Source organism: Camelus bactrianus, chromosome 21 (assembly GCF_048773025.1).
Source record: "Camelus bactrianus isolate YW-2024 breed Bactrian camel chromosome 21, ASM4877302v1, whole genome shotgun sequence".
In the NCBI taxonomy this organism is placed as follows: domain Eukaryota; kingdom Metazoa; phylum Chordata; class Mammalia; order Artiodactyla; family Camelidae; genus Camelus; species Camelus bactrianus.
Window position 1 is genome coordinate 24,726,806 of NC_133559.1, and position 21,887 is coordinate 24,748,692.

Below are 21,887 nucleotides of genomic sequence, written 5' to 3' on the forward strand. Positions count from 1 at the left end.
GCACCATACACAGAATTAAAAAGTAACCAGCAGTTTTGGGGAAACAATTTTTCACAACTATGATAGACATAGACAAAAGGTTTTTATAAGTAACATATAAAGCGCACACAAATCAGTAAGAACCAAATAGGAAAACGGGCAAAGGGTATGTATGAGCAATCCATGGAAGAATATAACTAAAAAGCAATGAATATGTTAAAAAGCTTTCCCTTATGAATAATCAAATAAATGCAAATGACAATAATACTGCGATAACTGCCACACTCAAATAAGCTGAGTTTGACTTTGTGGCAATTACAAAGCAAGACAGGAAAAAAAAAAAAAAAAAAACGAAACAAAGCAAGGCAGGATTGCTCTTGTTTATTTGTTTTGTTTTGTTTTTACTCTCTATATATTTTATTATAAATCCATCCAATTTTATATTATGCTTTTGAAACTTGTTTCTTGAAAATGACTTAACAGCATCATTTTCCTTATGATACAAAATATTCATTGTACGTGGGGGTTTTTTGTTTCTTTTTTCTTTTTTTTGTGTGTGTGTGTGTTTTTTTGTGTGTGTTTTTAGGAATGCTCTTGTACTGCTGGTGGGAGGGCATTGTGCAAAACTGAAAAGGATTTGGACAATAGGTATCAAAAAATATCAAAACTCAGTGACAGAATTTAACCTATGAGAATGCTCAGAAATGCCAGCATAGGTATATATAAAAAGATGTTCATCACAGGATTATCTATAATAGCAAAAATGCGTAAACAACCACAATTTTCAACAGTAGAGGGGTAGCTGAGCAAATTATGATATACACATATAATGAAAATTAAGAACTATAGGAGACTGTTTAGAAAGAATACTTATAATGAGAAGTTAAAAAACAAGATACAAATAATACGTACAGGCTTATCTCAACTAGGTAAAAAAAAAGATTTTCAGATACTGACTGGTATATATAAAATAGAAAAACAAGTTTATACTGTACAGCACAGGGAACTATAGTCACTACCTTGTAATAGCCTGTAATGAAAAAGAATATGAAAAGGAATATATATGTATTAACTGAATCACTATGCTGTACACTAGGAATTAACACAACATTGTAAACAAACTACACTTCAATAAAGATAGATAGATAGATAGATAGATAGATAGATAGATAGATAGGTCAGTCTACTCCCCCCTACAAATAGGTAAGTAAATATATGGAAAAAAGACTGGAAAGAAATATACCAAAAGCGTTGACATCAGTCATTGCTAGGTGATGAGATTAACTTTTTTTCTTTCGTATACCTCTGTATGGTCCGAATTTTCTACCAAGAGCATATATTATCTCTGTATTAAAATGTGAACACAGTGAGCGTTTTGTTAGTGGGTAGGACTGGATATCACAAGACACAAAGGAAGCTATTTCGGGCGCGGAAGTAGCTTGCACCCAGCATGGGAGCCGGCTGAAGGCGAAGCACATCGTGGTCAGTGGGGAGAACAGTCGTCAAAGTGGGATCGTTGGGGGAAACCCTGAGCAGGAAAATGGAGCGAGCACAAAGGCAGGGGATAATGAAGGCTTTTGAAAGACAGGCAGACAGGTTGGGACTTGGTTGTGTAAGCAGTAAGAGGCCTCTGGAGAGTCTTAATCAAAGAACCTGCTAGGAGCAGCGCTTCCGAAAGCTGAGCTGGCAGCTGTGTGCACGGTGGCCTGGGGGCGCGGGGGCGCCGGTGGGGGCCGTCTGGAGCCAGGCTGTCAAACCGGAAGCCGCATCCCCGCTCAAGGTGAAGGAAGCTGGACCAGGTGTAAGAACAGAAGGAAAGGGGTAAATCTGAAAGATGCATCGCTGGAAAAATGGCATTCTTGGTGACTGATTCAGCATGAATCGTCCATGGCGAAGCATCCATGATGACAGCAGAGTCTTCATCCGGACGGTTAGAAGAAAGTGGTGGTGACAAGGATAGTTGGGAAACAGCTGAATTAGGAGAGAAAATGAGGAGGTCAGTTTGGGACATGAGTTTGAAGTGATGGTGAGACTTTTTAAAAGATGGGATATTTTGACTCTGATGTTTCGGACCCAGGAACATTTTGACTTCAAGGATATTTTGACTTTATGAATACCAATATTTTATTCCAAATTTATAGTGACATTTAAAAATGCTTTTCAAGAAGGTATTTTTTTAAAAATCATTTCCATTTCACAGTGTAACTCCTTAATCAATTTTCTGCCTCAGATCAGTAAACTCTTCCCACGTCTTTCATATTTTAACAAAATGGTTTTCCTTGAAGCAGATTATTTTTCACTTGTATTCTGTGATGTTCAGTCCAACCCTGTTTTTGTACATAACAGATAATGTCAGTAACATCTGCCATCTTAGGATTTCTTTTGTGACCACTGCTTCTATTCAGTTTCTTCAGGTCAAATTTTATAGATTTAAACTTCACCAAGAAAATTTTATTCTTCTTTCAGTTCTTAGTGAATAATGAATGTGAAATGCCTTTTGAACTTCTGTCAGTTTTATTTTGTGTTGACCATTTCCGCCAGTATTAAAAGATGGAGCAAATCCAAATACACAGAATCTAGGTGCACAGTGAAACTCTGGAGTCAGAAGTGTCTTTGGGGGTCAAAAGATTTATTTTCTTGGTTCCATGATTTTATAGACATTGGCCCAAGGCAGATAATGGTTCTATCCAAGTGTGAGATCAGGCAAAACAGATCCTGGCCTGTGACCCACATGGAGAGTTTGGACAAGCCCCTCATGACTCTGTCTATGCCTCAGCTTCACCATGGAATGGGGGAAGGGAAAGGGAGAGCTGGTACGTGCCCTGTACATCCTAGAAGTCACCTCACCCAGGGCCAGTGAGGATTCTTGAGGCAGTAAGGTGCTGAGGTGGTCTCTGAATGGTTTGCAAAGTGAGGCAAAGAGAAAGGGTGTCAGAAGCCCTTCAAGATGATGATTCTAGCTTTGAATTCTCTCTTGAAGGAAATGCAAAAGGATATGGATGAGAAGATGGATGTTTTAATGAATATACAGAACAGCAAGCTGTAAGTGTAACCTGCACCCATCTCTCCTAACCCCTAAAGAACCTCCTCCCTCACTTTTTTAAATGTCCTTGGGGTTCAGAGGATCCCCAGGCTCTTCGAGGAGCTGTCTTGGTTTCTCTTGTCCCATGGCTTGGAGTCAAGGCCTTCCACGGTCACCCACGCTACTGGTTATCTCCTTTCACGTTGGAAATTATCTCCCCAACTCTGTCCCTCCCTGACTCCCCAGTCCCCTTAGAAGAGGAAAGGAGCAGCAAGAACTCAGGCTAATAGGAAAGACAGACACAGACCCACAGCTCCGCCTCGAGAAAAGGGATGGAGCTGAGGGAGCACCGCTCAGTCTTCAAAAGAAGATGATGGCACTGCAAAAATCAAAAAAGGACCCAGTGGATTCCCTTCACCAGTGTGAGACTTGCTGTGTAAGTGAAGCCCTCCCCCACCCTGCACTGATGCGACACCCCGGACTCCTGTTCTCCCCCGACCTCCCCTGGGCCCTCTCAGTCCCTGTAAAGGGACTGGTTCCACTCCTCTCCCAGCCCGCGGTGCCGCCCTTGTCTTGAGTCTGCTCTGGGGGCTTGGCCTCTAGGTCTGGGGAGATTCCTAAACCCTAACCAAGTAGGACCCAACCCCAAATGTGCCTGCCCTCCAAGTGCAACTGTACCGTTCTGTCCTTTCCTATAGCAAGACTCGATGAGGTGCCCAGCAGGCTGGCCATCTTGGACCAGTGAAAAATGATCTTTCTTGTGCTGTTTCTGTCCTCCACAGGAGAAATGTTTGTTGTGTGCCCCAAAGAACAACTACAATCAGGGGTAGGTAGATCCATGCAAGCGCCTTGTCTCAGTCGGGTGCCCGGGCCTCCCAAAGGCAGTGTGCCCAGGGTGCATTCCTGGCAAATCTCACCCAGGTTGTGCAGGTGCTGCCATCCCCCTAGCCCCCCGCCCCACGCACTCAGTCTTGGAGGATGTGGCACAGGAAGGACTCACTCAGCCCAGCCTGGCGGCTGCTGCCCACAGACCTCATGGAGGGGAGGGTGCCTCTGTAGCTGCTGAGCTGAACTTGCCTCAGGCTCCTGACTTTCTCTCCATGCAACAGGACAATTCCGCACCAGGCCTGGGCACCCTTTTCACCCTTGGCATCTGGATCTGCCTTCTGATTTATCTGTGCTTCAACTCCTGTGTGACGGAGGACGTGCTTCCCACCTAGAGCCCTGGCAGGACTGTGGGCAGCTCCGCTCCGGTTCACCTCCCCCGACTCCTTGAGCCTTGGACGCAGCCGAGAGCTGCAAGGCTCACTGCCCTCACGAATACCACCCTGCCCCGGCTCCCTCCACCCGGAGAGGAAGATCTTCCTTTAAAGCCAAAACGGGAGTCAGCATTATGAATATCAGCCCCCAGCTTGAGTGTGCGGTGTCACTTCTTTTGGATCAAAATCAGCGTATTTCAGACCCCAACCCTTCCTCGTGCTTCCTGATGGTTTAGTGGAAAATTCTTGGGGTCATCCTTGGGGTTTTTCCCCTCCCCTCTCCCCCATCGCCTCCTGACACTTCCCCCAGTTCTGCAAAAGTCCCAGGTCAAAAGGACTGGCCCTGAAGATATGAGATGCCATTCTGTGTGATCCCAGAATGTGCGTGTGTGTGTGTGTGTGTGTGTGTGTGTGTCCCCATGTCCGGGGCGCCCAGTGCCTAGCCAGTACTGCTTCCCTCTGGGGTCTTGTCCCCAAGCAGGACTTGAGGCTCCGCTCCTTGTATGAACTGGATCCCTTTCTTGGATTCTAAGGACCCATCCTCCTTGCCTTCTGGAAGGTTTCCTCACCCCTACCCCACCCCCCTCAAAGAAGACCTAGCCCTTCAGAGGACTTTGAAGGTGGGGATGAGCCATTAACTGCCTACCACTCCACTCTGTCCGGCCCCAGATCTCTCGACTGAGGAGGACGAAGCTTGCCTGCTGGCTTGAAATAAGAGCAAAGATACAGGGAAAACCGTATTTCAACAAACCTCCCCGCCGTGGGTGTGGTTCAGTGAAGAAGGAATTAATGGGGTTCCATATTTTTTTCTCACCAGCTCTTTCTTGTTTCATCTCTTTGCTAAGTTGGCTGCTTCAGCTTTTAGATGGTCCAGCAAATGATCAAATTCTTATTTTTTAAAAATTTATATATATATATTTTATTGAAGTGTAGTCAGTTTACAGTGTTGTGTCAACTTCTGGTGTGCAGCACAATGCTTCAGTCATACATAAGTTACTGCAAGATATTGAATATTGTTCCCTGTGCTATATAGTGGAAACTTGTTTACATTATATATATTTTAGTATTTGCAAATCTTGAACTCCCAATTTATCCCTTCCCACTCCCTTTCCCGCTCCAGTAACCGTAAGTTTGTTTTCTATGTCTGAGTCTGTTTCTGTTTTGTAAAAAGTTCGTTTGTCTTCTTTTTAGATTCCACCTATAAGTGATAGCATATGGTATTTTTCTTTCTCTTTCTGGCTTACTTCACTTAGAATGATGACCTCCAGGTCCATCCATGTTGCTGCAAATAGCATTATTTTATTTTTTTATGGCTGAGCAGTATTCCATTATATAAATATACCACAGCTTCTTTATCCAGTCATCTGTTGATGGACATTTAGGTTGTTTCCATGTCTTGGCTATTGTAAATAGTTGATCAAGTTCTTTTTTTAATATATTTTCTTTTTTGATTTTTAACTTTTTTTGGTGGGGGCAGGTAATTAGGTTTACTTGGTTTTTTATTTTTAGAGGAGGTACTGGGGATTGAACCTAGGACCTCATGCATGCTAAGCATGCGCTCTACTGCTTGAGCTACACCCTCCCCTCGATCAAGTTGTTAACATCTACATCATCATGAGTGATGCCTTGGGTGCTTCTGATACACGTTTAAAGAACAACCAAAAGCAAAATAAAACACAGGCCTTGCCCTCAAGGAGCTTATAGTTTTAAAGGAGAGATGGTAGACGCATCTATTAAAAATATGGACCGTGTATAAATAAGCACAACCATCATTAGCCGCTGACGAAAGCAGAGGTGGATTAGGGGTGGGAGAAGGAGAAGGGAGGGTATAGCCCGCTGTTAGTTTCCTGTTGCAGCTGTAACAGATTACCACACATTTAATGGCTTAAGACAACACAAAATTGGTTCAAAATTGGTCTCACTGGGCTAAAGTCAAGGTCTTGGCAGGTCTGCATTCCTTCTGGAGACTCAGAGGAGAGTCTTGCCTTTTTCAGATCCCAGAGGCTGCCTGCATTCCTGGCCTCGTGGCCTCCTTCCCTCCCCAAAGCCAGCAGTGGCCAGTCAAGTCTGTCTCACTCTGCAACACTGATTCTTCTGCCTCCTGCTTCTGCTTTCAAGGACACTTGGGATTACACTGGGCTCACCTGGGAATCCAGGACGCTCTCCTGGGCTTAAGGTCACCTGATGATCAGTCTTGCTCCCCCTCTGCCACGTAACGGAACATGTTAGCAGGCTCTGGGGATTAGAACATGGGTATCTTTGGGGGCCAATAGTCTGCCTACCAAAGGGGACCCCCAGACCCCATCTCTTGACTACCAAACCTCCAAACACTTGGGAACACTGCCTCACTCAGTTCTGTGTTGGGGTGGTTTTAAAATAGGCCCAGAAATTCTTTGAAACTCTTTCAAGAGGAAGCTAATTCCTCTCCCCTTGAGGGAGGGCTAGACATAGTGAAGAACAGAATATGGCAGAAGTGATGGTGTCTTACTTCCGAGGCGAAATCATAAAAGGCATGTGGCGTCCGCCTTGCTGTCTCTTGGATGCTTATCCTGGGTAAAGCTCACTGCCATGTGGTGGGACACCCAAGTGGTCCTAGGGGAAGGGCCGCGTGTCCAGGAACGGAGGCCTCCTGCCAAGATGTGAGGAGTCGTTTTCCAGCCCCAGCCGAGCCCAGAGATGACGGTAGTCCTGGCCCACATCTTGACTGCAGCCTCGTGAGATGACCTTGAACCAGAGCCCAGTTAGATGTCTCTTACACACCTGACCTGCAGGAACTGTGAAATAATAAATGCCTGTTGATTCAAGTTGCTAGATTTGGAGGCAGTTTGTCAGGCAGCAATAGATAACACCAGTGCCAATTTGAAGCACAAAAACAAGGTCGTCAGGGAAACAGCTGCCAGGATCAGCTGAGTGCAAGTGGTTGTGCCGTGCTGATCAAGCCCCCAGGGCTGGGGGCAGTGGTTTCTGCAGTCCCTGTCCCTTAACCCTTCCCAAGCTCCCCTGTGCCCTGGTTCCGTGTCATCCAATGCAGAGGCAACAGAAGGACACCACCGTGTGTTACGGGGCAGGTTTGCCTGGCTGTCACACGGCTGTCATGTCTGTCCTTGGGGATGGACCTTTGGGGAGCCGCAGCCTGTCATTCCTGCTGACAGTGCACATGGGCCAGCTTTGCTGGTGAGTGTGTGCCTTTTCAGTGGGTCTCAATGTCACCTCATCTGGAAGGAAATCGTACTTAACCTTGTCTCTCCTCCCAAATGCGCTATTCCTGTCCTGTGTGCAGAGCCTCTTGGGGGGCACTTCCCTGACTTGGGGCATCACTTCTTTGTGCTGGAGGACCCACTTCATCAGAGCAAGGTGGATAGGCCATCTGCCCAATCGGACTCCTTTCCCAGGGAATTTGAGATTGGAATTTCGTGAGACTCAGCCCCCAGAATTGAGGATTTGTAATCAGGAGATGGGGAGGCATCTGCCACCATCGGCCAAAGAAGCAGAGATTGCTGATCTATGGAAAAAGGAAACCACTTTGTGAAGAGAAGAATGAAACGGAAATGCTGAGAGAAGCGGAGACCGTGTAGTTCCGGAGAGGGGGATGCAAGAGCCAGTGTCTGGCCCGGCCCTGCTGGCCCCTGCCTTGGCTCAGTGAGAGCCCCTGGGCCCCTGGACCGCAGAGTGGCTGTTACTTACCACCAGACAAGCCTGAACTAGGCCCCGCAGTTAGAAGACCCTCGGAGATTATCTGGTCTAATCTCTTCAACTTATAATGAGGATTCTGAGGCCCAAAGAGGCACAGTGAGGTGCCCTCAGTCACACAGCCCATTTGCAGCAAAGCCAGGACCTGAACCCAGATTTCCTGACTCCTGGGCCAGTGCTCTGTGACTCTCGGGGGCTGCCAGTACTTCCAAAGGCAACGAGATGAGGAAGAAGGAGGACAGACCTCAGGTCAGCTGGGTCGAGACATGAATCAGTGCTGTGGCAGCAGGTAAGTCACTTCACCTCCCTGAGACTCAGTGTTTCCATCTGGAACATGGGGATAATGACCCTGGTTCTTAGGGGTGTAGTGATGTGTATGAGGAAATCAATCAACAGGAAAATAGGAGAGTGGTATGAGGACTGGTAACACAGCACCCCTCCTGTCACTTTGGTGCCTGATTCCCGCAGAGTGAGGGGCTCACCCAGCCCACCCACGGGGAACAGGTGCTGTGGCCCCAAGCCCCAACTCAAGCAGTCACCAGAGAACCAGGAGGGTGAGTCACTTGGCAGCAATTAGGTGGGCAGGGCCGGGATGAGGCCGGGCTGTGTCATCCATTTCCCTCACTGCCCTGGGCCCTGGCACGGCGCCCCCCCCCCCCAGCCTCCCTTCTCCCAGGTCACAGGCTACAGCCAGCCTCAGAAGGTGGGTGAGGATGGGCTCAGGCGTCTACCTGACAGAGGGGAGCCCCATCCCTACCAGATGCCACAGGTCTGAGTGTATCCATTTCCATGGCAATGGGCTACCCATCCACCTCGCTAAGGGGGCCACAGAGCCCTCCCTGAACCCCCTTCAGTATTTCAAAGGTGATTTACCCTCCTGTGCCTGTGATCAAGGTGGCTCTGGTTCTTCTCTCTATATCAGGACAAAACACAGCCAAACACAATCCAAGTCTCAATTCTGGAGATTGCACAGTGAGTCTGAGAGCCTGACCCTGGGTCCAACCACAGGGGACCGAGAAGGTGAAGGACGTGCCCTCAGCAGGTGATGGAGGAGAATGCGGGAGGTTCTGCCCACTGGACAGGCTGATACCAATACCAGCTTTTAAACGTGGTGACCGAGGGGGCTTTGTTCTGTTCTGTCTTGTTTTTTATGAGCAATGAATTTGTGAGGTGATGAGCAACTCCAATAATAGTCTAATTTATGCAGTATTTCTGAAGGGCAATTTGGCGATACGTATCAGATGCTTTGAAAGACAGGAAAACACTGCAGATGGCCGCCAGGATTTAGCTACGGGGTACTCAACACAGAGTCATTTATGTATAGAAAAATCAGAAACAACATAAGCGGACACCAGTGGTTAAATAAATTATGGCACACCCATAAAATGGAGTGTTCCACTGACATTAAAAGTAATATTAATTTTATTATTTGTTGTTGAACATGGATGGACCTGGATGTCATCATTCCAAGTGAGGTAAATCAGTCAAAGACAAATACCATATGATATCACTTATATGTGGAATCTAAAAAAAAAAAAAAGACACAAATGAACTTACTTAAAAAACATAAAGAGACTCATAGACATAGAAAACAAACTTATGGTTACCAGGGGGGAAAGGAGGAGGGTGGGATAAATTAGGAGTTTGGGATTGGCTGATACAAACTATGATGTACAGAATAGATAAACAGTAAGGTCCTACTATAGAGCAGAGGCAACTATATTCAATGGCTTGGAGTAACTGTAATGAAAAAGAATATGAAAAAGAACATATATATGTGTGTATAACTGAATCACTATGCTGTACACCAGAAACTAATACAACATGATAAATCAAACAATAAAAATTTAAAAAAGAATAGTATGTTGTTGAAATATATTTGATACCATCAAGAGTTATGAATGATATAATGTTAAATGAAAAAAAGCAAATTATGAAATAGTATTATAGTCCTGTTTTTGGTAAAAATTTTTATGTGTGTGTGTGTGCACACTCACATAGGGAGGCATGCACAAACTGAAAAGACAGGATACACACAAGAATAACAGTGGTTTTCTCTGAGTAGTAGGATTGTGACAATTTTTTATGTCATTCTTTGTACTTAACTATAATTTCTAACTTTTCTATGCATTATTTGTATAACAATTTTCATAATTTTTTCCCCTTATTTTAAGGAGAAAGATGGCCCAGGAAGGACCCTTAAGGATGGAGACAAAGTCAGCTGAGATTTCCTGAAGTCCTTTCTGATGGAAAGCACCTAGGACCTTTCTGGTTTCCTGGGAGTGACCGGTGAAGTCATGCATTGTCCAAATGTTCATCCGGAGGAAGGGGGTGGCTTCATCTCACTAAAAGGACAATTTAAAAGGACAACAGAAAACCAGTGAAAATGGCTGTATGTCTCTAGCCACGAGTGACACTCGCTCAGTGCGTATCATCCGACCCTCAGTGGTCTGCCACCCTCTTCTCCGGACTGAGCGATTACAACGTCCTGGAGTAGAGGAGGAGTCCCTGCAGTCTCTCCCCAGCAAGCCAAGCTTGTCCTTTTAGAAAGTTAGTTAGATCACGTTGCTCTTCTGCTCAGCACCCCCGGGCTTCCCGTTCCTCTCGGAGCGGAATCCATGCTCAGGGCCGGCCGTGCCTCCGGGTCAGCCCTGCCGCCGGCACGCCCACTGCGCACGCGCGGCCCGCCCACTGCGCACGCGCGGCCCTCCCGCTGCCTCGCCCGGCTCCCGCCGCTGTTTTCCTCCCTCTTCAAACCCGCCATGTGCATTCTCACCTCAGGGCCTTTGCACTCGCAAATATCCCCTCCCATTTCCTCAGCTCTCCACGTGGCCGTCCACTCAAAAGTACCTCTCTCAGTGAGACGTTCCCTGTTACCCAGCACAGATAACAGTATCCCCGCCCCAGCGTTCCTTACTCTGCTGTATCTTCCTCTCCAGCACCCTGAGCACCCAGTGGCAGCTTACACACTTCACTTGTTTGTTGTCTGTCTCCTGCCGGAATGTGGGTTCCTTGAGAGCAGAGGTGGTGTTTCGGCCACTGCTCTATTCCAGGCGCTAGGGCGGTGCTGAGGGTACAGCAGGGGACTGATGGACACTCCCCAAAGGGACAGGTGAGTGTAAAGATACCTACTCTGTCCCGGACCCCGCAGGCTCTGCGCTCAGAGCTTCCTCTGCATTATTTTATCTTATTCTTACAACAACCCTATGAAGTCATTCTGCCTGCCTTCCCACTGAATAGACATTGAACAGACATTTAAACGGTCCTTCTCCCCGTTTTATACAGGAGGAGCCGGCTCAGAGAGAGAAGGTAATGAAAGTAATCTGTCCAAGGTCACAAAGTAAGTGGCAGAGCTGAAATTTGAACCTGAGCATCCCGATGTCAGAATCTCCTTCCTCTACCCTCTTGCTTCTCACTGTGTGGTCCCTGAGCCAGCAGTGTCAGCAGTATCTGGAACTTAGAAATGCAGAGTCCCAGGCTGCGTGCCAGCCCTACAGAACCAGGACCCGCGTTTTAATGAGACCTCCCAGGTGACGCGAGTGCTCACTGTAGTCAGAAGTTGTGCTCTCTGCATGCCCTCAGGTGTGTGCAAAATAGGGGACCTCCCTCTGAGCCAGGGGCTGCCCGTGGTCTGGGTTAGTTTGGCCGTGGGTTCTGTCCCCCCGTGGGTTGCCTGCTACCCCTAGAGATGAGAGCTCTTTAGTATCTGCCGGGCTCTGGAGAGGGGGGACCAAACTTCGCTATGACTGGCAGAAGCTCAGTGCCAGCCTCTGTCCGGGAGCCAGTCCTGCTGTGGGACTTCTCTTTCTTGGAGGAAAGCCTCTCAGTTCACTTAGGAAAAACCATACCTGTGCCTCTTAAAAGCGTGTGAAAGACCCTATGGGCATCAGAGATGTGGCACCGAGCCTGGAGTAGAAGCTGTTTCCACCTGACACTTAGGCACTTGGGCTGGGGAGGTTGTGAGAACAAAACAATATCTATTTTCAATTAAATTATTAAAGCCCGGGAGCCCACCCTTTTACCCATTTTTATCACCAAGTACCACCTTCAGTCTTGACATTCATGAAGAATGGGCCTGTAATAAAACTCAAAATCCTCACTCCCAGGCTTGCCCAAGCCCACTAAAAACAAGGGTGTATGTCTCTGTGAACCCAAGTATGCAAAAAGCCGACTACGAAAACACCAGCAGAGGGCGCTGTGACCCCACTGGTCCCTGCCCACTGACCTCTCCAGGAAGGAAAAGCTGCAAAGACGCAAGAAAGGAAATCAGATAGGATTGGAGGTCTGGGCCCTGGGGCCCCTCCTGGTTTTGTCTTTGGAATCTTGTGGGAGCCCAGGACTCCTGACACCTCTCATTTGTGCCTACAGGAAAGCCAGTGGTCACCCACATAGGGGTCCATTCCAAAAGGCTCCTCCAACATCTAATATTTGGAACTCACAAAAAAGTGAGGCCACTCCTTTATTTACTTAACCAGCCTTTGGTGAGCACCTGCTGTGAGCCAGACATAGAGCAAGACCATGCCTTTTGCATAAGGGGTGCCATCACAATAGTTAGATGGAGGCCAGCCCCCTAAGCCTTGTAAATCTCTAATAGAGAGATACTAGAACAAACGAGACTGTTTCCTGTTCTGAGGTCGAAGAAAAGGAACAGGGGAAGGGCAGAGCGGAGGAGAGGGATGACCACGTGGGGAGAGAAGAAGTAGGGGAGCCAAGCAGGAGCAGGAGGACCCTGGGGAACAGGAGGGGAGGTTGGCTTCCATCCCTGCCTGGTGCGTATACAATATAGAACTTTCAAAAGTTTGTCTTTGGCTTCCTCCCACTTCCCTTTCTAGACCCTGACTTGGGACAGTTTCTGCAGAGCCTGGGACTGCAGGGAGCAAGCCCGGAGCCCCTGCAGCACGCCCCCCGCCTGCCCTGCTGGTTGTGGCCACCGCGCTCAGGAGCTTTCTCCTCTCCGCTCCCCGTCCACACCCCCAGACCCGCAGCTGCCCTCCTCAGCTCAGGGTTGGTAGCCAGGTAGTCCTATAAACAAATGTGCCCTGATGTGTGGCAGACTGGCCCACCCAGGGATGTGTGTGACTTTCCAAGAGTACCCAAATTCATCTCAAAGTGGTAACATTCCAGACAGTGGGCTGGCGGGCCATGACAGTTTCAGGCTGTATCGGGGATGGAGTTTTGGGAGCAAGACCTGAGCAGCTGCCAAGGGGGTCTCACACAGTGTTTGCTCAACAGGCATTGGTACCACAGGAAAATCCGGATGCCTGTCCACACAGAAGGAAGTAAAGCTGACATTGCCCTGCCTTGTTCATTGTGTCTTCGCTAATGCTGCTCTCACCACAGGGAATGTTCCTCCAGGTCTACCTCTTAAAGTCCCAGCCAGCAGTGGTGACAGAAGTCACACTAGTGGTTACCTGCAGGGCGAGGGTGGGGCCGGGGGGGAAGACAGGGTAGAGGTGCAGGGGAGGGCACTAGAGTGCTGATAACATCCTATTTCTTGATCTGGGTGGTGGTGACATGATTGTGTGCTCTGTGTAAAATGTTATTCATCAAACTGCAGATGTTAGATGGTGCAGGTCCTCAAAAAAAAAAAATTTAGCATGGAGTTACCACTAAGAGCCAGCAATTCCACTCCTAGGTACATGCCCCAAAAACCTGAAAATATATGCCACACACAAAAAGTATCTGTGAGTGGCAGCATTGTTCATAATAGCATTCTTCATTATAATGAATTCAGCATTATTCATAATAGCTGAGAGACGGCTATAACCCAGATGTCCCTCAGCTGTTGATGACTGATAAAGAAAATGTGATCTATTCATACCACGGAATATTACTCAGCCATAAAAAGGAATGATGGCCTGATACATGCTATGACATGAATGGACCTTGGAAACATGCTTAAGTGAAAGAAAACAGTCACAAAAGATGACATATTGTATGATTTTATTTATAAGGAAGTCCAGAAGAGCCAATTCCACAGAGATAGAAAATGGATTACTGATTGCCAGGGGCTGGGGGAGAGGGAAGTGGGGGGTGACTGCTAATGGATGTGGGATTTCTTTAGGCGGGGAATGAAAATGTTCTGGAATTAGTGGCAACAGTTGTACAACTCTGCGGCTGTACTGAAGTGTACACTTAAAAGGTGTGAATTCTACAGTGTGTGAATTAGAGCTCAAAAACAGGATCAAGCTGTACCTTTATGATTTGTTCCCTTTGATCTCTTAATAATATATATATATATATATATATATATATATATATATATATATATATATATTTAAGTTTAAAAGTGAAGATGCCACTACTCTGTTGCCGTGGCTCCTGAGGTTTTAAAAAAGTCACACCAAAAGTGCCACCTCCTCTATGAAGTCTCCCTCATCACCCCCACCCCCACCCCCAAGATCCTTTAGCATTTAGTGCCAACAACCTGCTTACTACTTACTGCTCGTAGATCCTGGCCACTCAGTGCGGCTGTGGACCAACATCCCTGCATCCCTTGGGGGCTTGTTAGATGTGCAGCCTCTCAGGCCACCCAGACCTGCTAAATCAGACTCTGCCTTTCAACGAGATCACCAGGTGATTTGTATGCACATTAATGTTCGAGAAACATTGCTCCGGAAGGCTTCCTCCCCTCTCCCCCTCCACTTCTGCCTATGTTCAAGATTGTCTTTGTCTCTCCCCACCTAATGCTAGCCAACATTTGTGGATTCAGTGCTAGTGGCCTCAGAACTAAAGCCAACAGCTACTCTTAAGACCAGGATAGAGAGACTAAAATCTGGGGACCCTGTGGTCAGATAAAAGAGTATGTAAATTCTGGACATCTGAAGTGAGATCTCCAAACACCACTTCCCACCGAAAGGCATCAGGGCTTTGGGAGAAATGGCCGATTCTAGGTCTAGGCAGGAAATGGACAAGATGAGGCTTGTTTAAAATGTGCCAGACTTCTCAGGTCACGTTCAAAGGGTTCAGGAACCAGCTGGAAGAGATTCCCACTGGTCAGAACAGGGCCGCTTGAGCATCGATGAGAATATTAACTGCAATGAATTGAAACGCATCAGCTGTGTTAAAAATCCATGAATTCATAGTAATACTGAAAACTAAACAACTCTCATTGTTCCCTGTTGGAGGATGCTAGGAAAGTAATTCACGCATTACTTTGAAAATGGTAAACAAAAGGAGGAAATCAAGCAGTTATTCTGGGTGTCAAACGGCAGGTAGTGATGTCTGTCTGATTCTGTCATTCCCCTTTCCTTTATAAGCTGGCATGCTTCTACGAAGAAGACAATGATAGACCCTGAAATCACTATTTTGAAACAGTGATATTTCAGAAGATTCAGGCATTGATCGTCTGCAGCATCTAATATCACAGAAGGAGACAACCAGACGTCATGTGCCTCTTGCTGGAAGAATTTCCCACCACTCAAAACAAACCTGAATGTGATTAAGCTCTAGATCGAGTGCCAATTTACAGGAAAAACAGGGACAGAGATTGTGCACAAGTCTCCAGAATAAACAACCCAGTGTCTTCAACAAACGAATTGCAAGGGGAGAAAAGATGGAGGAGTAACTTATAGATTAAAACAGGCTTAAAAGTCAGAGCATCCAAATTGAACACGTGAACCTCATTTGAACCCGGAGTCAAACTGTTTTTTTGAAAACTCCGTTAATGACAATTTTGAGACAAGTGAGAAACTTAAACACTAGGAATTGCTGGTTGTAATGTAAAAAGCATTCTTTTGTAGTGATTTACTAGAACGTTTCGAAATGCAATCGTATGCTATCTGGGATTTGTTTCAAAATAATAGAAGATGGGCTAAGCTGACGGTGTGGGGGGTGCAACCCGCTTGGCCATTGCTGGGGCTGAGGGGGTGGTAGGTGTGTGCTGGTTTATGACAGTATTCTGTCTACTTCTGTGTATGTTCAGAAGTCTCTAAAGTTTAAAAGGCTAAAACAAACAAGCGAAAGATTTATAACAAAGTGTTGACGTAAAAAACCCCACACACACATAAGGGAAGCAAAGCAGAGCTTAGGTGCAGGATCTGTAGCTGCAAGAATAAGATGACCTTTCTTATTTTCTTCTCAACCTACTTTCCAGTAACTAGATTTTTTTGTAATGTAATAATTTGCCTTCAGTGGTGTTCTACAGAATGAGACAATCAACTCACAGTCCAGAGAATGAAGCAGAAACTAAAAGTTATGAAAACTCAAGGAGAAAGACTTAGATACAGAAATAATTGCAGGTCAGAAATGAGCCCAGCTGAGTTCACTCCAGAGGCCCAGCGACCGAGGGCTAGAGCCAGGCTGTGCTGTGTCATGACCATGTCGGGGGTGGAAATAGCATGTCTGTTTAGTATCCTTCTCCCCAAAAGAATCTAATGTGAGAGCCATGGCTTTCAACCCTGGCTGCACATTCGAATCACCTGGAAAGCTCTCGAAACACAGATGCCCAATTAAATTGAGATCCCGCAGGAGGCCCGCGGCTTCAGTGACAGCCAGTGCTCCCCCAGGGACTTGACCGTATACGCAGCCAGATGGAGACTCTTGGTGTCAGGACAGGCAAATCTGGGACTGCAGCCGGCCTGCCCACAAGCTGGGTAAACCTGCTGGGAAATGGTGACAGCCTCTGCCGGGTAAATGACAAGGTGAATTGGTAAGTGAAACACTGGGTGTTAACTTCATTCTGTTTGCTGTGAGTCACCTGAGGTCATCTGGAGCCACTGTGTGCAACCTGAGTCACTCCTCTCTGGGTGTCCGGGGGTGGCTGAGATCCAACGAGGCCAAAGGTTGGCTCCTGTGGGCTCGGCCGGGGGCTCCCAGGGTGGCAGGTTTTAGCAGCACGCAGCGGGTACGAGGGGTAAACAGCTGGCCGGCAGAGGTCATGGTCTGCATCCGGGTGGGGAAGGAAGGGTTTGGGGTGCACAAGGACGGCCTCCTGCCACGCCCTGGGCTGTGAGTCAGCCCCGAGGAACACCCAGTGGCTGAGTGGGAGTGCCGCGCCTGGATTCCATCTCCACAGTGATGGAATCCCTCCTGCAGGATCTGGGTCTGGCGCTGAATAGTGGCTTTCGTCAGCGCCACAGTAGAAAGTTAAACTGGCTAATTGACGGGGAACAGAGATTAAAAGTCAGTATGTCAGGAGCCACTGAACCCTGGCAGTGGAGAAGGGCAGTTTCTGAGCAATCAGGACACATTATGGGAAAATGTGATTTGAGTTTCCAAAATTTCACCCCCCCGGTACGTGCCACGGCGCAGCAAGACCGCCCTCACTGCAGCCTCCTTGCCAAGTGGGGGTGGCTGGACGTCTCCCTGGCCTGTGTAGGTGCTGCCTGGCCTCCCTCCGGTCCAGCAGGAGCCTATCACCCCAGGCCCGTCTTGGCCCAGAGGGAAGGCCCCACCCCCATGTAGGGGTAGTGACTAAGCTGACCTCCTACCACCCCCCGCCCCCCGCTCTGTCTCTCTCTGCTCTGGGTGTGACCCACACTGTGATCTTCCCTCTGCCTAAGCCCCACCTGTGTGTACCTGCTCTGACCGCTGACCAGCTCAGCATTGTTCACGGCTCCTAGCCCTGGGGTCCTCCTGGCTTGGCCTCACTCAAGAATTTCCCTTCTCAGGCTGCCCAACCAAAGATGACCTGGCCTTCCTGGGACACTCCCCTCTTGGGCCTTGTCCCCAGAGGTCCTGACATCACTTACCTGCTACTAGGTAGCAAAAAGGCAGGGGGATCTGTATCCAATCAACTGGGCAATGATGAGTTTAAGACTCAGCCACCTTCAAGCGAGACATCTTGGTGAAGCAGGGTCCATATGAGGCTGGAGGAAGACAGTGTGATGTGGGTGGGAGGGCAAGGTCTGTGGACTGTGGAATCAGGACAGTTTTCTGGAGGAGGCGGGACCTGAAGCAGGTAAGGGGCTCAGGCTGGACATTAGTTTGGTGCTGGGACTGGGCAGCCGTGTGCATGGTGACAGGAAACAAATCAGGAGTGATTGGGCTCTGAGAACCCTTGTGGGCAAGAGTGATACCCAAAATTTTTAGTCCCTGGTCCTGACCCACCTGAACCTGGAAGTGCTGGCTGTGCCAGGTGGGACCCTCCAGCTGCTGGATTGTGGGGCGGTCTGGGGGGTTTTGCAGAAGGACCAGGGTGATGATGGGCAGGTTGCAGTCTGGTTGTGGGTAGAAGCTCAGAGCAGCAGCTATGTACTAACCAGGATGGAAGTGGCTCAGGATTTCAACAACCCTCAGGGCTGTGAGTAGTGTGCACTGGTGAAGCTCTGCCCAGCCCGGGACATGAGATGTGAGCCCACACACAGACCCTCTGATGGGACCCCTTAGCTGCATACTGTCGGCAGGAGGACACAGTCGTGAGTCAGGAGCTGCTGGTTTTCCCTCCTTCTCGAAAAGGATGGTTTGTTCCAGCCTAGTGTAGAGGACCCTGCAGGCACCCACTGCTTTTGGAAAAGCTGTGACATCTCTATCCGGGCCCAGCCATCACCCAGCCATAGCCCGGGCCCCACCCAAGAGAAGCTGGGTGCCTCCCAGCCCTGTCTCCAACTTGGAGGCTTGCCATCTTCCTTGGGAGGTAGATCCAGCCTTGATTGGTCCTGTGAAGTCAGAACAAAAGTTTCAGAGACATGAGACGGGGAGATTTGATGACTGGTCAAACCTCATTTAGAGCCAGGAAAATCAAAAGATTGTCCCTGACACATGACGGTTGTAGTTACAACCTCTGTGATAGGGGCTGGCTGCTCACGGCTTGCAGAGACTTTGCTGGGAGAGGAGCCCTCCTCTGTACTGGGTATCAGTGGGGATCTGGCAGGAGTCACCCAGGAAGGCTTTGACAGACCAGGAATCCTAACTACAGGGACGGGAAGGAAAAAAAGCCCAAACACTGTTACTGAAGGCAGAGCCGGGTGGTTGCTCAGCACAACCAGGGCAGGGGGAGTCCACGGTGATGGGCACAGAACTGGCTGACTGGCTTCAGCAGGAAAGGAGCCTCCTGAATGGATGTGGGGACCCACACAGATGTCATCCGTGGGGAGACTGGAGGACCACGCTGGGGAAACATTGCAAGGCTGGCTCGTGGCAGGAGACCCAGCCGAGGCCACGCTACAGTCAGGATGCCACTGCTGGGCCTGCTGCTCGTGGGCATGGAACTCAGCCTTCACACATGGTCTCCTGGTCAAGCTGCCACAGCCCCGGAGGAATTCTCTTCTGTCCCTGCACCTTACCCATCCCAGGTCAGAGGCCCCAGTTGCCTGGGCCAGGATGGGGCGCCTGCAAGCTCTGCAGGGGTGAGAAGTGGGAGCACCTGATGGCTCCTCCCTCCCCCGAGACTCACACACGGGGATTCCCTCCGAAGCGGAAGCGGGCTGGTTGCCAGGCAGCCCAAACACACACACACAGGGACAGCAGCAAATGCCCACGATGAGTAGTCTTGTCTTTAAACCTAGAGAGTAACCAGGTTAATGACATCACCTACAGATGAATGAAAGAGCAAAAGACTCCGCGTGGGCCCGTCTACATGGGCCATGCCCAAAGCAAACATTTGTGACCCCTGTGGGTGGAGGGGTGGGTGAGGAGCTCCGCTCTGCGCAGGCATTCCAAAGTGACTCAATGCTTACCCTCCAGAGAGCTTGCCTTTCTGTCAGTGTGGTTCCTACCTCCCACAGACAGAGTGCTGGGACCTCTGGAGGCTTAGTCAGAGGTCCCGTCAGACCCGATGGGATGTGGTGACATCTGGTTGTTGCCAGTGGTGAGGGGAGGCTTGACAGTAACAGCAGAATGGCCCGAGGTTGGCTCCGAGGGCCCATGAGCTCCCTGAAACTGGGTGGAAGACACTGCATGTGTGCACAGGCAGTTTTTCTGGAGCAAAATTGGGGCTTTTCATGGGTTGTCCAGATGGAAACAAGCATGCCTCTAGAATAATTTCCTCAACACCTTCCAGATGCCCCAAAGCCATGATGGACTGCTCTGAAAGATCAGTTTCCATCCTCTCCTCTCTCCTTGCCATGGTTACTACTCCAGCCCCAAATGCTCCCTCCCTGCCACCTAGGACCAGAGTCCTACACACAACCTGGATGTTTAAAAGGCATCTCCCCTGAACACGTCCAAACCAGAACTCTGGATTCACACCCTACCACTCCCCCAAGCCGCATTCATCCCCCAGCCTTCTCTAGCACAGTTAATCTGCTTTTTTATAAAGAGGGAGGACATGTAATAAACACTGAGTTCAAATCCCAGCTTTCCCATTTGCTAGCCATGTGAAATTATGCAAATGGATTAAACTCTCTGTGCCTCAATTTCTTCTTCTGTAAAATGGGGACAATAATAACACCTAGTCCATAGGAGTGTTGTCAAATTTAAACAGCTTTAAAATATGTCAAGCGTTCAGAACAGTTCCGGGCTAAATGCATGTGAGGAATTGTCATTCTTCCAGTGGCTGGGGACAGAACCCTAAGAAGGAGACTTCATGTCGCTTTCCCTTACATATCACATCCAGCTCCATCAGGGATTCCTGTCCATTCCCTCTTCCCATCCATATCCCAAATCTGACCTCCTCGCCCCATCTCTATTGCTACCAGCACAGTCTAAGCCACGTCGTCGCTTCCGATGGCCTCTGAACTGGTCCCCCTCCTCCTGTTGTCACCATTCTCCCCACATCCGTAGTGGCAGCCAGAATGATCTCTTAAAAGTGTAAATCAGATCATCTCCCTCCTTTTCAGACTCAGAACACAAGCCACAGCCCTTACTGTGGCTGACACCCCCGTCTGTTCCGGTGCATGGCCACCTCATCTCCTGCCACTCCCTCGGCTCTGAGTGTCACTTGATCCCTCCTTTACCCTTGTCCCCTCTGCCTAGGATGATGCCAGAGACGAGGGGGTGAATCAGGGGCTGTTTTCCGAGGGTGGTGAGGGGAATTCCTCTGAGGAGGTGACATGTGGACACACCCGAATAACTGGTGGAGAAAGCCAGGCAAACACCTGGTGGGAGGAAGCCTACTTACATGCAGGTATACATACTTGTCTTCACAATGACCTGATTTTCTACAGGTGGTGCTCAGGGAGGCTCCCAAACCCCTGCAGGGAGGTATCCAGAGGTTTAAAGCAGCCTCAGGCGTGGGGAGGCAGACCTGGTCGGCTGGAGGGGTCCTGCTCTGCGCCAAGCACCACCTTCCTATCCCCACATCAGCCAGAGGGCAGTGTCGGGGCTGGTGGGTGGAGGACAAGCCCGGGGGATTCAGGTGTTCTTGCCAGGCTTGAAGCAGCATCCTCAGGGCAAGAATGAAAACACAACAGCCTCCCCTTCTCTGAAGCCTGGCTTCCCCTCTCTGAGCCTTCCTCTACCCCACGGGTGGGGGAAGTCCCCAGGGGAAAATATCCCTTTGCTTTCCCGAGGCTGAAAGGGAAGGGCACGGAGACCCATGGGAGAGCTATCCTGGCTGAAGGAGGGGATGCAGTTCCCTGGGCAGCTTCCCCTGGATTTCAGGGACTGAGGTTTAAGGACAAGGGCAGCTCAGTGAATGAATGAATGCTTCTGAGACATGTGTAGCCCAGGACCCCAAGACACAGACTGGTGAGAGTCCCGCAGGCCTCTGGCTTCTGCCACAGCCTGTGAAGCGGTCGGTCCACTGGCCCAGAGCAGGACACCGGGGGAAATTTCAAGCGCCGCCGAAACAGTAGATGTTACTGTCTTCGTCGGCATTGTTGAGATTACTACCATGCCGGTTTCTTCTTTTGCTAAAAGGGGATTCGTTCCTGGCACAGGAATGATAGCAATCTCACCCCGCGCTCCACTCGGCGCCAGGCATTGTCCTTAATGGTCTTGGTGTCCGGCGCGAGCCGCGGGAGGGCGCCGCGGTCGTAGGGGTGCAGTTCCCGAGGCGCCCACTTGGTGGCGCAGGCGCCCACTCTGTCGGGAGCCGGGTGCTGGGGGAGGTGCGC

At 49.0% G+C, this 21,887-nt stretch overlaps 1 protein-coding gene across 20 annotated transcripts in view; it reads left to right on the forward strand.

Moving 5' to 3' along the window:
* Positions 1-13,250, forward strand: part of TEX35 (testis expressed 35) — a 25,946-nt gene extending 12,696 nt beyond the window's left edge. For 7 of the 20 annotated variants that reach the window (XM_045516610.2, XM_074349852.1, XM_045516611.2 and 4 more), the window contains 6 exons: positions 2,960-3,021; positions 3,248-3,437; positions 4,111-8,239; positions 8,873-8,992; positions 10,125-12,954; positions 13,183-13,250. In XM_045516610.2, the coding sequence (XP_045372566.2) occupies positions 2,960-3,021; positions 3,248-3,437; positions 4,111-4,221 (363 nt within the window). In that variant the 3' untranslated portion in view covers positions 4,222-8,239; positions 8,873-8,992; positions 10,125-12,954; positions 13,183-13,250. Of the gene's footprint in view, positions 1-2,959; positions 3,022-3,247; positions 3,438-3,699; positions 3,829-4,110; positions 8,241-8,872; positions 8,993-10,124; positions 12,955-13,182 lie in introns of those variants that run through there. The other 13 variants (XM_074349850.1, XM_010954904.3, XM_074349843.1 and 10 more) reach the window with 12 other exon arrangements.
* The last annotated feature ends 8,637 nt before the right edge of the window (positions 13,251-21,887 follow it).